The sequence below is a fragment of the Oreochromis niloticus genome, linkage group LG4 (genome assembly GCF_001858045.2).
Source record: "Oreochromis niloticus isolate F11D_XX linkage group LG4, O_niloticus_UMD_NMBU, whole genome shotgun sequence".
NCBI lineage: Eukaryota > Metazoa > Chordata > Actinopteri > Cichliformes > Cichlidae > Oreochromis > Oreochromis niloticus.
Genome location: NC_031969.2, coordinates 29,528,916 through 29,545,194, shown reverse-complemented (window position 1 = coordinate 29,545,194; position 16,279 = coordinate 29,528,916). Strand labels below are relative to the sequence as shown.

Genomic DNA, 16,279 nt, shown 5'->3' with positions numbered 1-16,279 from the left:
CACTTCCTTCTTCGCCATTAGCATAAATCATTCTTATTCATGAGGTGCCCGTCTATGTAAAACAGGGAACATCCACAAGGAGGCTGACTCACAAGGGGGCCCTCGCCGTGTTCAACACAGCTGCAGCGCGTCAAAATGTGATGACCCAAAAGCAGCATCGCGCCTCATGCGCAAAAAGCGCACATTCAATAAGCAGCTACTTCACAGCAACGCTTGAATTGATCTTAAATCCCCTGGAGCATGCTTCACCATAATAACACCTCAGCGTGCTCACCAGTCATAGTCCATCACTGCGATGATGATGGATACATTTTCTATATTTTCATTGGGAATGTCAAACACCAGCGCCTCGTTGTACGTGGGATTCAGCGTGTTCTTCTTGATGGAGGTCTTCCTCTTTTTTAGCCTCCGCCCGTCACATATCAGAGAGGCCTTCACGTACGGATCTGAAGCAGAGAACGGGGAGGGGGGGGGACAAGGAAGATGGGAAGGGAAAGAAAGCAGGTGGTGGGAAAAGGAAGAGGGGGAGGCGTGGAGAGGAGCAGAAGAAGAAAGAGGTGGAGAGAGCCAGAGAGAAGCAGGGGGCGGAAGCAGAGAGAATAAGATAAGAGGGGACTCCTGTGAATGCTGTTAGGTATTATGTTCACAGGTATCCGCATCTGTAATGCATAAAAGGCATGAAAATCAAGTCACCTTGGCAAAGCTGGATTAAGAACACAAAGGGAGAAAAGCAGCACAGGTTGAATCACCTCAGTTATCCATTCAACATGTGCAGCTTGGTGACAGCAGCCAAGGAAAACACACACACCCACACGACTCTGTTTTTATGCCACGTTGAAGCATCTTTCCGGGCCCGCAATCATGTCGGGATCAGCGAGGAACAATAGCAGCGTGCGATCATTAACATTTCAGATCTCATTTAATCTGAGAGGGCAATCATCAAGCCTTTAAGTGAAGGATAACTAAAATCTCTTTTTAATATAATTGTTAATTAAATACCAGAATTTGGATTCGCATTTCTATGTCTGCAACGCCTTCAGGTCAGATAGTTGAGGTGCCTCTACCCCTTGAAGCTCTGCTCTCACAGTTAAATACAGTCAATCTGGTGATGCTCTATATATTTAGGGAATATTTAGCAAAGATTTGTAGTAATTTGCCTCGTCACGCTACGTCTGCTCCTGTAAGTAATTTATTAGGTTTCGGGGAATTCCTTTCTGACAACATTTTTTATGCACGCTTGTTGGTTTTATTGAAAGTGGAGATAACGGTAACGAAAGAGGAGTTGGCGTCCTTTGTGTTACAAAGCTGCATTACACTCAGATCCGTGGCGGCGGCCTCTGCTGGAGAAGACTTTCTTCTTCATTTGTTGCTAAATGGCATGTAAATGACTATTTTATCGAAAAAGGATCTAACACCATGTTTACCAGTGATGTTTACCCACAGGAGAAAAATATCTCTACAGGGCTTCACGCCAGTTATTATGGTATACATCTGGCCAGTGATCAGTCAGATCAAGACATAAAGCTAAAAGCACTCAGGAAAGCAACATATATCACCAGCAGCTGTTTTTGCAGACAGCGCTTAAGCTGTTTTCTGTCATATTTTTCCTCTAAATGAGTTTCCAGTCAGAGTGCTTGCTGGAGGTCTTGCGGCAGCATGATGTGTGTGAATGCGTTAATTCTTTACCTGAGAAACCAGTCAGGTCCATGGCTTTGAGGTTGGTGGCCTTGATGATTGTAGCGGTGAGCCTGCCTGCAGTGGGCAGGTAACACAGCGAGAAATTAAGTTCCCCGAGATCGGCCTTCTCCTGTAGGTCAATATACACGCAAACAGAGATCAGAAATGGGGCGAGGTCAGACAGATCACACGTAGCAATAGAAACACAGAGATAAGAATTCTGTGGTTTGCTATCTGTGCTTGAAACGAGTTAGATCTGTGACTGACAGCGCGCGACAGCAGGTGTCCCGATGTGGACAGCAGGAGTGTTCGGGCACGGGGGGAATGCTGTCACTGTAAATGAATCATACACCGATCTGCTGAAGTCCCTGACTAGGAAAGAGTTAAATACAAGCAACGACATGTGGGCTTTTTATATCTCTGCCTCTAGTGCTATCTGCTGATCTGCCCGTGCTCTTAGTGGCACCTCGGTAATGACACCGGTGGTATTCAGATCACACCGTGGTGCGATGGCTCCTTAGTGGCTTTGAGGCTCACTAATCAATACTTCCCAAAGTGAAACACTGAAATACGCCGATGACGCTGATGCTTTAAACTTACTTAATAAATTAAAGCCCCATGCCAAAAGATTTTTAAGACTCTGCTCCATCTAATTTGCTAATAGCCTTCTATGAATATTTCATATAAATCTACTTGGACATTGCCTAATATAAAGTTTGGAAGTGGCTAGCATTGCCCTTCCAGTAATCTATCTGGACTCTTCTGAGCTGCTTTGTTACTTTACCAGACTGCGAATTAATCTGTGCTGCAGGCCATTTCCGCTCTGTACCATTTCTATACTTCCCCTCCTCCTACGTATACAATACAAGCTGGGTTTACTACTTTAGATGATTCTGACATGCGTTGGTATTTGAGTCTTAATTTCCCCTGCAAAACCTGAGTAATAAAACATTCTTGACTCAGTCCAAAGACTGTCAAGTTTAAGTGCAGAAGCCTGAAAACATCTTTTATTAATATTTATTAAATATTTGCAACTTTTAATGACCTTGAATTTCTAAAGATAGGAATTCAAACTGCATCAATTCAGAAAATGATTTTCAAATCAAAAGAATTCAGGTATTTAGATATCCACATATTTAGTAAGTGGCTGTCTTTAAGAGTAACTATTCAATAGATAAACAGCACTGCAAGCCACAGATAAAATATGTGTCAGATTTGGAGATTAACTAAAACCTTAAATACTATTCGGCTTTTCATGCTTTTGTCATTTTGATAACTGAATGTTATTTCTATTGTTAACATAATTCTGTACTCTCAGGGAAATGCATTTAACAGTGCAAAGGTCTGGGAAGAGATTACATCATACATGACCATTAGAGAAATGTCAGACTGGCCTCAAATTATATCTGAAGCAGGACAACGAGCCCAAACGAACAGAATCCTAAAGAACTATCTCGAGTCACCAGAACAACAAACAGATGGTGTGGGTCTGGGATTACATTAAGACAAAAATGCACCAGAGACAACTTGAATCCACAGAACTGTGGCGCGTTCTTCCAGTTGCTCGATAACCTACCTGCAAATTACTGTGTGCAAGTGTACCCGAGAGAATTCACACAGTTAAAAGCCAAGGATTTACTACTTTTTTCAGTTTACTGCACTTCTGTTGTCATTATTTGAAAAATGCAAACAATTCATGGCACGTCACTCAATTGTTGCTTTACTTTCAGGGCCATAAACATTTTCACTGCATCTTTTGTCCAACAGGTAACGCAAGACAGTGACGGCCAAAGGTTTTGTTAAACATTTGAGTTTTTGAAAGTTGTAAAATCCTTGAGATTGTTTTTCTCTTTGTCATAGAAACATAAAAAAAAATCTAAAACTGAAGCAGCAAAGTGCATGAAAAACAAACAGTGCAGGGCCCTCTTTTTCCTTCTTTCAACATCCCAATATGTTAACACTTTAATAAGTATTGAAACATGTTAGTTAACTGATATAAAAATAAAATTTAACTGGTGGAACATTATGCACTTATATGTGAACATAAGCTTGTTTTGATAAAAACAAAACTGAGATGACCAAAACTGAAACTAAGCTGAACCAAAAAAACAAAGGTTTAAAATGCAATAAAAATAAAAACTATTGATAAACAGGTGTAATAACTCTGACTCACCATGTGTCTGTGTCTACCTTTTTGCACCTTCATTCAGCTATATTTGTTTTCTCTTTCTTCCGAGGCCAAAATTGAGATTCATTTTTATAACGTTACGGCACCCACTTCTGCCTTAAATCTCAAATAGAAGCTGTCAGGTTTGATATGCTCCATTTCTGGTTCAGTTCTATTTATCACAGCTTTGGCCCATAATTTGCAGCTGCAACGGCCCAAATGCACCACAAGGCTCATTCAAATTTCACCAAATCTAATCTACAGTGGGCATCTCCTCCAAATGAGCATGTCTATTTTGGGTTATTTCTTACCGCAGTGCCCTCCACAATGTCCCTCCAGATGGGTTTGTCCCCGCTGCCCTCGCTGAAGTCCAGCAGGTTGTCCACCACTACCTGGCCTATCAGGTCGTGTCTGGAGAAGCGGTCAAAGTCGTACACGGAGAAATGCAGTTTCCTGGAATGTAGCTCATTCAGCGGCACGCCAAACTGAAATGTCTCATTGAACACTGGGTTTAAGGTCTTTCTGTGGACCTGAAAGACAGACAGAATTTACTGTTTAGATCATAGCTGGAAGAATACAGTGTAAATATTTTGTACTCGTATAGTAGTAATGAAATAATTAATGGGTAGGTAAAAAATTTTCAGGTGGGAATGGGGAACGAAGGGGTAGCAAGGGACTACTATATTTTACAGCCCACACACCCTGGACTTCCACTGTAATAAGAGTGCCACTGCCTATATTTTCATTGCTGTCTCTCAATAGTATGCTGTCAGTAAAAAGCAATGCCAATTCCATCAGCTAGAATTACTCAAAACACATTTAACCCCATGAAATTGTATGTTACCTTCTGTTATTAAGGTATCAAATAAGTGCAAGTAATGCTTATAAGCCAGTAGTTCCTGCCTCAGACTACTCCAGGAAAAAAATGGCTTGAAGTGCGCTAGTATGACTTATTTTAGTCACACATGCCTACAGACTTTTTGGCAACTTCTGGAGGCTGCTGAGTGAAAGCGGTTGCTAGGTGAGTAATTGACATGTGCAGACTATGGGCAACTGCAGCAACCTGGTAGCAACCAAAGGAATCACAAGTACTTTTTCAGTGCAGCATTATATACCTCTTTGCTGCCAGCAACCAGTTTCCAACTGGTCAGAGAATACACATTTCTCCTAGCAACCGATTGTTGCCAGGCAACTATCAAACAATCTCCAGGCTTGTGCGACTGAGGCTATTGAACTGAGGGGCGGTACCGGGACGAAATAAATAAAGACTATTTTAAATTCATAATTATGCAGAACTACTTTGATAGACTAGTAATAGTAATCTTTTTATAATCTTTTATAATCTTTTTAAGGGCCGTTACCTGATGTGTTAATTTATAATACAGTAATAACAATTTTTTTGTATTTTTGTAAATGTCATATAGCTCTTCATCCATCCATCCATTCTCTGTTGCTTATCCCTTTCAGGGTGGCGGGGGGGCTGGAGCCTATCACAGCTGTCTTTGGGTGAGAGGCGGGTACATCCTGGACAGGTCGCCAGTCTGTCACAGGGCAAGCTCTTCATTTTTTCTTAACATGTAATATTAAAATACCCTGTAAATAAAATAATAAATAGGTAGCTGATAAATATATGTCATACTCAAAGTTTGGTTTGTTTGAAGTTTTTTGTTTTATTACAGATTCTCTTTATATTTGTAACTTTTCATGCTGAATAATTACAAAGTACTTGCAAAGGAATTTTTTCTGTTTTAATCTGCAGATTTACTCTTTTATTATTTTCACATTTGAGTCTTTTTTATTGATTCTTTCATTCCAGTTAAAAACATGAGACATTTCTGAAGATAAATTCAAGAAAACCAGCAGTTTGTTTGGGAACTCCTAATGCTCTATTGAAAATGCACCCAGAATCCTCGGCTGAATCTATGAAAAATCATTTTAATCCACCACAAAGTAAAATGTATTTTTCAGCCTGTTTCACAAAGTGCAACTATATTTCTTCAACCAAACAAACAGGATGTTTTCTTTTTTCCAGCAGAGGAGAGGAGTCACTGAGGATTTGTGGCTTCAAAAATCATCAAACGACCTGCTGAATGTTTCAAAGTTTGTCTTCTGGCTTTTATGTGTGACTTGAATGAAGCAATGCAAAACTTTCAAATGCTTTCCTTGGAGGCACAAACTGAGCTGTATTTGCTCAGAATTCCTTTCCTTGAAAGCAGTAATCTACAGGATCCTCGAGTTTTAAAGCAACATCTTTGACTCTGAGAGTTTAGCGCTGTTTTTTGGTATTTAATCTTTGGTCGAATTTGAGTTTATGATGTTTTTTCTCAATCCTGGGCTTTCTTTTGTTTCCCTATCTAAAGCACCCAGATTTTCTTCACTTTTGCCCAAAACAAATTAGAAAGCAGAGAGCTTTAAAAGCTTTAAGGGTGAATCTAAACAGCAACATCAGCCCAGACATGTAAGCATTAGCAACTTCTTTCTTTTTTTGTTAATGACTGACATTATTTCAAAAACAGGACAGAGGATAACATGACAGAGGGATGTGATTAATAGTGTGCTGCGTTTGCTAAAATGTCCTCGAGCCACATAATTATCATCTAACACACTGGCTGACCTTGTTCCTTTGCCAGGGTGAGAAAAGTGAATTTCAATTTTCCCTTTGGGATGGAAGACTCAATCATAGTTGTGAAATTAAATAATGACCAAAATCTAGATTTAAAACTCAATATTTTCTTTTTGTCAAACACGCACAGTTCTTTCCTTAACTCTCGTATCTCGTGTCACATCAATTCAGTCTCACGGAAAGACGGCGGCTATAATTTCCTGATCGTCACATCTCAGCATATTGTGGGCTCCATTTGTAAATTTGTCGTCAACCTCATTCCGGCTCCAACACATAATTTTGCTATTTGCTGTTTTGCCAGTGGGATTTATTTGCTATCAAAGCATTTGATGTGGATGCTGTCATGTTATAAAGCATGTGAAAATTAAAATGTGATGCACACAGTTTTCCAAATCCAACTTTTGTGGCTGCGTGAGCGGCTCTGTCACTCCGGCTTATTAGCACTTGATGATTACTTGTTAGCTTTGGATTAAACAGGCAGCTGATGGAGGCTCTTTGAGTTCTGCAACCCGAACACAAGCCCTAACATCTACATCGAGGCGTTGTGTGTTTCTCTTTTTGAAAACGGTTGGAGGCATAAAAGCATTGCAAAATATGAGTGGTGTAAAAATTCGGTGTTAATGAGGATGTGATTGAAATTAAACAATCACCTACACTCCAAACAAAAGAGGAGCCGTATTATGCAAATGACTGAAGCATTCATGCTTTTCAGTGGTTGAAGGGGCTTTTGATGTGCCGGAGACAGCCACACAAAAGGGAGAAATTTCCAACTCATACAGCTTCACTGTCACTGAAAGCTTATTTTTCTCACTTTCCCAGCCCTCTTTGATTCATTTTATCCCAACACGGCAAAAGTACAACCCCATTTCCAAAAAAAGAAAGAAAAATTAAAATGCAGATTGTACTACTATAACATTCTAATATAGTCTTATAAAGAAGCCATTTAATAGGAGGGACAGTCTTCTCTGGACGTGATGTAAGCACGCCTGCAGCTGTGCAACCCTGCATGTCCCAGGCGTGTTCAGCAGCAGACATATTAGGAAATGATGGCCAAGGAAGTGTCTGGATATGCTCGTGGTCCTGAAAGGCCTGCACCGCTCTGGCGGCGTGGGGACGAGCTTTGTCCTGCTGAAACAGCCGCACGGTGGGGTGCCGCAAGAATGGCACAAATACATGTGCAAGGCTGCAGCAACGTACATGCCAAAGGCCAAACTTTGACCAACTTCAGCCAGTCGCAGCATGCTGGCAATGATGTTCATTTGCACATTTGTGTTTGGTAAACAAGTAACTAATCCTGCCACTCGTTAACTAATCAGCTGGAAGGTTTGGGTTTTCTGAGAGATTAAAATGATGTGAAAATGAAGACTGAAAACATTTCACAGCCTAAAAAAACACCTTGTAGCAAAGATGGAGCTGTGGACATTGTGAAAAGACTCCATGGCCAGAAAGTTGTGCGAAAAGAATTGGGGATTTCATCATCCACAGCAAAATATCATTTAAAAATCCAGAGAAATGTCTGTAGTAAAGACCAAGGCCCCAAACCCTGTTTTACAGCCATAATCTTCAGTGTAAAGAGAGGCCCCTTTATCCATTTCCATGAGACAATTTTGTGTTTTCAAAGAACATCATTTGCCTTGTCATTTTGACGATTGAATCCAGCTGAGATATGGAGTCACAGACTGGGAACAGAGGCTTCAGAAAGTTGCTGCACTGAAATGCAAGTACAGCGAATATGTTTCTCCGAGCCCAATCTCAAAGCGATGGAGCTATAAGGCCAAGTTTCATTTCTATGAGCAGCCAGTTTCACAGCAGACGCCGCCTCCACTGTATGATACAGGTGAGCTACGTGATCACAGATCTTTTATTTATTTTTTGAGTAAAGGTTATAAAGGCTAATAAACTGTTGTGTGGAACGGTCCAGGGTCAATAACCCTTGACGTGATTAAAGCATGTCTGGGCCTTGATGTGATTCTCATTTCCCATTGTGGCCTTTAGTGAAACTGAATTTGAAACCCCCATACAAGCAGGAGCAGTGTTAAATGCACATCATTTAATTCTGTTTTCTCTTACATGTTACATAGATTCACAAGTTCAGAGACAGGGCGCTACTGGTGATATTTATAGATCTAACACAGAGAACAACAACTCATATTTGTGATGCCACAGAACTCATAAGTTCTGAGCTTTTCCACAGAGAATAAATTAGAAGAGAGGAGGATTTTTCAAGGGCTAAGGGTACATTTCCTGGTACAGAATGTCCTGGAATGTACTCAAATATTGACTGAGCTGTCCTCAAACACCAGAATAACACACAGGAGTTGAGTAGCAGAGCCCTGTAATAGTCTGAAGAACATTATCCTGAATAAATTATGCTCCAGATTAGATTAGATTACATTAGTTGAACTGTAACAATTCTCCACGGGGAGGCTGGGTCATCAGTGCATCAGGAAACAGGCCGAGAGAAAACAAAAAGCGGATGCCGTTTAGATGTTCAGGGGATTCTTTTATTGTGTGAGCTTTTTCCACAGCATTAAGTGAGCAGTTTGCCACTAAGGATGAGTGTGGTAGGAGTGAGAAGCACCTTTGTCTGGAATTTCTTCTTCCTGTCTGGCAGTAGGTAAATCTTCACGTACGGGTCAGAGAAGCCATTGGCATCCTTCGCTGGCAGGTCCAAAGCTTTCAGTATCTTCACCACCAACTGCTCTGTACTGGGAGAAACATACACAGAAAACTCCATTAAACTTGTATATAAAAAGCCAAGATGCCAGAGGTCTTCCAAATTTGCACAAACGCGTATGAGCCCTAGACAGGGTCAGCCTCCCCACACACCCAAACACCTCAGCAGAACTCATATACACGTATAATAGTGTGGGAGGTTCAGTGTCTCTGGAGCAAAGAGTATCCAGAATAGCTTGTGTGGTGTGCGTGTCTGTGTGTGTGTTTGTGTCTTATCCCTGCAGCTGTATCTTGGTTGCACTATCAGCGATGTAAGCACAGCAAGCACAGATGTTCAGCCTGCGCGTCTGTCCAACGCTGAGCTCATTAATTAACCTTAACACAGTACCCTTTAATCTGTAGTCACTTGGGTCATGGAGATGTTGGTGCATAAGAGCCGAGCAGAAAAAGATGAATAATTTATTAGCCAATAACAAGAAAATTAATGCATTTCATAGGAGTACGGATTAATCACTGTAACAAGTGCATGTTTAACATTTGCTCGGAAAATGCGAGGAACTGCAGCTTTTCTACATCACGTGTGATAATGAAATGCACATCTTCTGTTTTGGATGGTTGGTCTGACAAAACAAGCGATCTGAAGGTGTCATCTTTGGGAAATTGGGAAATTCCTTCATATTTTCCTAAAACTTCACAGACAGTTAATTAAAACTTAATTAGTCTGCTAAGACATTGTCTCGAGCTCCACCCAAGAGACAGATTCAAAATCCATACAAAACCCCCCCTAAAATACGAAAACATGCAAGCACCCAGCTGTCAGAGTCATCAATGTACACACATTTGTTTGACTGATTGCATATTTCTTGTACGTTTAATCAATACTACAGTGATTGTCTAAGGCAGTGGTTCCCAAACAGGGAGCAGGAGCTCCAGGAGAGATGCTGGGATGAATCTAAAGAAGTTGTCAGATGACTCCTGTTGGCAGCATTCATGCAGATGTTATATTTGTTAACATAACGCTACTCCCAGTAATAAAAAAAAAAAGAGAAAATCACGTTACGTACAAACAAAATTAGTAAGAATTAAGTTATTTTTTAAGGGGGCATATAAATCAGGTTGAAAGCTACAACTTACCAGCAATACTAGCAATTATTTTTTCCACGGTGAAAACCTTCACCTTTTAGTGACTGTGAAATTATTGAATTAAAAATTATTTGCAACCCCACTGATTGCAGGTTTTTCTGTGGGTTTGGAAACCAAACCAAAAGAAATCCTTGGTGTAAAGCAAATATCAGAAACACACATTGTGGTTTTATAATCCTTATTTAATCCAACGGTAAACAAAAGTGTACCTTGGCACAGACATTTTAAATACAAGCCTGCATTTGATGGGTCTTTTCATGCAACTAAACATCACAATTAATAGTTTTGCTGTTATAGGATTGTTTAATTAAACAAATGTAAAACAGGCCCGTAATATTAATTATAACTCTTATATAAATATATAAAATAAATAAAAACAGGCTGCAGCTAACAATTACTTTCACTAACAATTTATCTGCTGATTATTTTACCATTATGCACCACAGAATTTTTTAAAATGAGTCAAACAATTAAACTGTTGTTATGATAAGTTCTGATTATTTTTCTTCCAGTAAATGAGTCAAAGTATCAGCTCCTAGAAACTTCAAAATTTTGATTTCTTACGTGAATTTATGGTTTTTCTACCTTGTATTGTACATGTATGTTACATCGTTTTTTCTCCAAACAGAAAAATAATGCTATCAGCAGCTTTGATCTAAAAATAGCACTTTTGACACACTCCCATATAAATGCACAAGTAAGCACTATAACTGGAGTGTGAGCATTTTTTTTTTTTGTCATGGAAACAAACATGCGTGCAACATGCGCACAAACACACACACAAACACAAGCAGGCTGATGCGCATGCCCTGACATCTAAACGCTCCATCACACCGTCATGGCTGCATCTCCCAAGTCGTTTATTATGTATTTAATTAGCAGATGAAGATGAAGATGGCTCGGAGGCTTTTAATCAGACCTCGTTAGACTGTGTCTCCACGAGTTAACCAGTGTGTCAGCACTTCATTAGCTGCTTAAGGAGAAGAGCGTGAACTTTGGGGCTGAGGAAGGATCAGCAGGGCGAACGCTGGCAGTGACCCTGGCAGTTATAATGTCTTCTCTGTCCAAGTGCAGCATTTAGTACAGCCGTGGCCAATCCAGACACATGTTTACCTCTGTATCACATCCAATTAAAGCAATCGGATAAACATGCCTACCAGTCAGCAATCACACCGAATAAGGGAGAAGATGTGCAGCGCCAACTGCTGCAGGAAATTACATTTCCAGGCAGGTAAATATTTTAACATGAAAGCCCTGAGTCATTTAAAAATCTATCAAATAATCATTTAATCCAGTATGATTTGGGGATATGTTGGCAGCAAAGATTCTGCGGTCACCTCAATGCATCAGTGCGGTTCAATGACAGGAAGCTTGTGAACAAAAAACCAAACAAATCTGCCTCTCTCTTATCATCATGAATTTTCCATTACCTGTTAATTGATAGTTTAACATGGCTGCGGGTTTTCCTGCACTCATATGTCTTACTACAGAGCAAGACATGAGCTCGAACCAAACCCCAGGTTTTTACACAATCCCCGAGGCAACCTGCAGAGAATATACCTATTACTGCTTGAACAGGGAGTGAAATTCACAGCCTTATTCCTGGCAGACAATGCCCGAAAGCTAGCTGTTATTCCCACAGTGGAAATGTGTCAGCTTTTAATGGGATTGTCAATAGAAATGCCTTTCCCACAGGATCTGAGGAAGACTGACATTGTTGTTCTGAATGTTACACTCCAAACAGCGGGGTTTCACACATTAACATACCAATCTTATCACTGCTGCAACACTAACACACCAGCACCTCGCGTGCGGATCTACACACCTACCCACACTTGTTTTGCTACATCTCAGACCTTTCCCCTCACTTACATCTGCTCATTGGCCTTAATGAAACAACGTGATGCATTACAAGCGACTACAGAAAGGCATAAGTTAACATGTGACTATATAAATGGGGGGAGAAAAAAAGGGCACACGAATCGTTTTCGTCACTGCCCTCCGTCTCCTACCAGCTCCCATGCTAATTCTCCGTGTCTGTAACTTCAGCTATAACACAGCCTGGTGTTATTATGTGTTGACAGGGTTGCTGTTTAAAGTGGCTCTCCATATATAATTCATGACCGAAACGGCCTCTCGCTCCCTTTCTTTTCTGACCATCAGCACTTTTGCCCATCGCAGTGCTTCTACATGTCAAAGCAGGCAGAAATGGGGGCTGCCAGCTGAGCAGCCGACTCACTCCTTCCCACAACCCACCAGCACCCCGACTTACATTCACATTCATGTACACACCCAGCCCGCACAGCATGGCTGCCAACAGTTACATACTTAGACCCAGCAGACCCGTGCTCTCCAGCAGAGAGCATTCAACTGAGCGTCGTCAAAGGAGTAAAAAAGGAAAGTAAGTACAGCAGTCTGTGCCACACAGTATATAAAGACACAGATGCCACTTTCTCATTTTAAAAACCTTAATATTTCAGTTTATTATCATAAACAAATGAGAGCACAGCTGAGACAACAACTCTCACGTCTCCTGCTGGTGATAAGTTAGCTGGTGTTTTTCAAAATGAGAGTGCTCGCTGTCTCAAAGTCAATTTCTCTACTTCAGTTGGAGGATTTCTTTTTGTGTCTACTGAAGTGGATAAACACGCTGGAAGATATTTTCCCAAGAAGCATCCTCTTTGTTCTGTGCCATAAAGACATTCAGCAAATCAGTGCCTGTTTGCGGCACCTGACTTAGTATTTGAACGATTTTACAACCTTGCGCGATCAAAGTGGCTGAAAAACAGATGCATCAGCATTCAACGGAGACGTGCTGGTAGTTCAAACCAGTTTTGGTTTCATCATGCAAAGCTGAGAAGTTGTTCTTAGAGATAAAATTCTACAAATATATATCCCTGCTATCACAAGAATCTACGGGGTGCTGGATTTATTTATCTACACGTCTTTTAACCAGGCTAGGAGTCGTGTTTTATGCATGGCACCACTGGTCTATCCGCCCAGGCCAGGCAGCAACTTCCAGAGCCAAAAAATGAAGACAACGTGTAAGTGCTAAAAATTATAGTACCTGCAGCAGCCACTCGAGGCGAGTCATTCCCCATAGACGCCCATGCTAAAATACCCACCTTTACTATACTAAAAAGCATGTTTATAGCCTGCTAAAAAAGGGTTTGGGGATCTGGAGCTTATTTCCTCTATCATAAAAACTGTGCAGGGTGTTATTTTTTTATAACCCAGCCAACTTAATTAGGATGTCTGCTAGGCTTCACCTCCACTAAATGAACCGCTGAACCTTATTTGTGCTGTTGACACTTATTAGAGCACCAGGTATATATATAATTAATAATTTGGCGAAAAACTCACAAAACAGATCTTAGTGGTTACATCCATCTTTAATTTACAGCCTATAGTCCTGACTAAAATATCCCAACTACTGTAAGATAGATTGCCATTCAATTCAGCATTTGCATTGCATATTTCTTCCACATTTAATCTTAGTACTAATTAGCATATGTCCATATTAGCACTAAACACAAATGCAAATGTATATATGAAAATGCAAAAACACGTACATATTAGTGTGATAATTCTCAAAACTAATGACGCTGTTACATTCTGTGGTGGTTTGTGTTGAATGTCTTATGATAGATGATTTTATGATGGGAAAGTCTCCATGCTACTGACTGTGTAAGTGTGTATTTACCGATTCGTTGAAAGCACTGGATGCCCACTCAATAACAGCCTCACAAAGATGTTAGTGCAACCCAGCTGTGTGGTGATGTAACAGCTGCACCATTCACCGTTAAACTTTGTATGGTAAATGATTTATTAATGTTAAAATTCTCCACTTTTTACATTAGAAGACATTGGCAGGGTGAGAGTAGGTTGCTTTTGGTGCAAACTTGCTGACTTACTTGAAGGCGTAGCGCAGGAGGAAGCTGATCTTGCCACAGGTGTCGCCCTGTTTGCCTTCGCCCTGGTCGCCTTTGGGTCTGTAGAGCTCCGGTTTAATCTGCCCAATGCTGGTTACCTGCTCCTTCTCCTCTCCGTGGAAATCGGGACTGGAGAGCTGGTGAGTCATTGGCTTGGGCCTAAACAGAGATAAAAGGGCTCAGAGGGTGAATATTAAGGGAAGCGCAACAAATGCACACATGTAGTCACCAAAAAAGTGTGATTCTGCAGCATTATCAGAGATACATAGGTGGGCAAACGTTCTAAATTGGAGTTTACCCACAGTCAGATTTCCCACACCTTTTTGTATGCATATGTTTGCAGTGCAGTTGCAATGCTTGCAAATATATGAAGGGAAAAAAGCAAATAACAAAGTACTTTTGTGGTGATGATGATAATTCTGTCAAAAAAAATCCCACACTTTTCAGAAAATGTGCACTTTAGTGTTTATAGAGTTAATATTTGCGCCCGTGTCCATAAAGTGAGATATCATAAAAAACCATTCAAAACAAGCAGTGCAGACGCTTTGCTTTACAGACCTCAAAAGTGTTCATTAAAAGAGAGCAAGATTAAAACCGCTGTAACCTGAGTAATGCGATTTTTACGACTGTGTTTTCAAAAACACATTTTATAAAGGTAGAGTCCTCCTCTTATTGATTTACTGATGTGTTTGTTAAATGGATGTACGGTAATGATCACCGGCTCGGGGGTTAAAGTTCACTCCTGTTTTTATTTCCCACTTTGTCTCTGAATTTGGCGACAAAAACGTCAGCGCTAACGGACTTAAATGAAAAACAAACACACACACTCGATACTGACCGCGGGGTGACCTGCTGTTGGGAGTGAGCGTTCGGCAGGTCTTTATGGGCTCCACCCTCTGAGTTGGGAACGTCTGGAGACGTCTGACTCAGCTTCAGAGTTCCTACAAGAGTATAAAATCTTTGGTGATTCACATGCTTGTTTTGTTTTGTTACAGTGCCACTAAAGACCTGCATTTTTGTCAGCAACATTGATCTCATTGATTGTTGTACTTTGATTTAGCAGGCAGTGATTTACCAGCTGAGGGGAGTGAAGGAATGAGCAGACATATTTACAATAGCAGAACATGAGCCAGCATTAAAGGCGTACAGAGACGTGAAACAAGGCTACATCAAACTGCAATAAAGGCAGCCAGCAAACATTTGATATTGAATAATGATAAACAGCGTGCGCCAGCGTTGACAGCCAGCATAAATAAAACTCCAGGATGAAAACTCAGAGCTGTTTTTATAAACTCAGGTCCAAAATATCTCTGACAACAGTTTCTATTTTAGCTTCTTTTTCTAATTGCTGCCTGTTTTTTTATAATGTTGTGCTCAGCTGACAGGCCAGTTCTAAACACCCCATCATCACATGCTGTTTGGACAGCATGGCTTAAAGTCAGGTGCATGTTTTAAGGCTGCCTTTTATTCCTGTAATTGAGTCAAAACAGCACAAAACAGCAAAAAACAGCGAGAATGCATAAAAAGCTTTAAGTCAGAGGTAAATGCATAGGAATAATGGTGTCACATTACCATCTATTAACTGTGATATGTGATACTGACGTTGAAATATCATTATGGATTTCTACAGTTATGTAACTCTCTTGGCACCGCAATTGGATTTTGAATTTAATTAATCTGCTAAAAAAGACAAGACACAATAAGCAAAGCTATGGTTTAATTTGATTATTTGATTATTATCATTAGAATTGTTATAATTTTATGAATATTTATATGTTATTCTATTATATAACATTACTTCTCTCATCTTCATATAGTGCAATATTATCATTATAGTGAACATTTCTGACCACAATAATAATAAAGGCAAAATCCAATGAGAGTCTTCAATATATTTAATATTAATGTTAATAATTTTAATTGGATTGCTTGTTTGTTCAGGGCATATCTGTTTTCACTTGGGTTTCAGTACTCTTAATATATTTTCTACAGCAGGTGTGTTAAACTAAGAGCCTGGGGGGCAGAACTGGCCCCTCGAATGACTTTGCAAAGTGTGAAAAT

General features: G+C 40.3%; 1 protein-coding gene across 2 annotated transcripts in view; it reads right to left on the bottom strand.

The window, feature by feature from the left end:
- The window catches only part of syt3 (synaptotagmin III), a 41,559-nt gene that overhangs the window by 6,839 nt on the left and 18,441 nt on the right, over nt 1–16,279 (bottom strand). For both annotated transcript variants that reach the window (XM_005468993.4, XM_019358399.2), the window contains 6 exons: nt 15,057–15,159; nt 14,201–14,377; nt 9,049–9,175; nt 4,156–4,374; nt 1,687–1,807; nt 275–446 (listed from right to left, as the gene is read on the bottom strand). In XM_005468993.4, the coding sequence (XP_005469050.1) occupies nt 275–446; nt 1,687–1,807; nt 4,156–4,374; nt 9,049–9,175; nt 14,201–14,377; nt 15,057–15,159 (919 nt within the window). The remainder of the gene's footprint in view (nt 1–274; nt 447–1,686; nt 1,808–4,155; nt 4,375–9,048; nt 9,176–14,200; nt 14,378–15,056; nt 15,160–16,279) is intronic.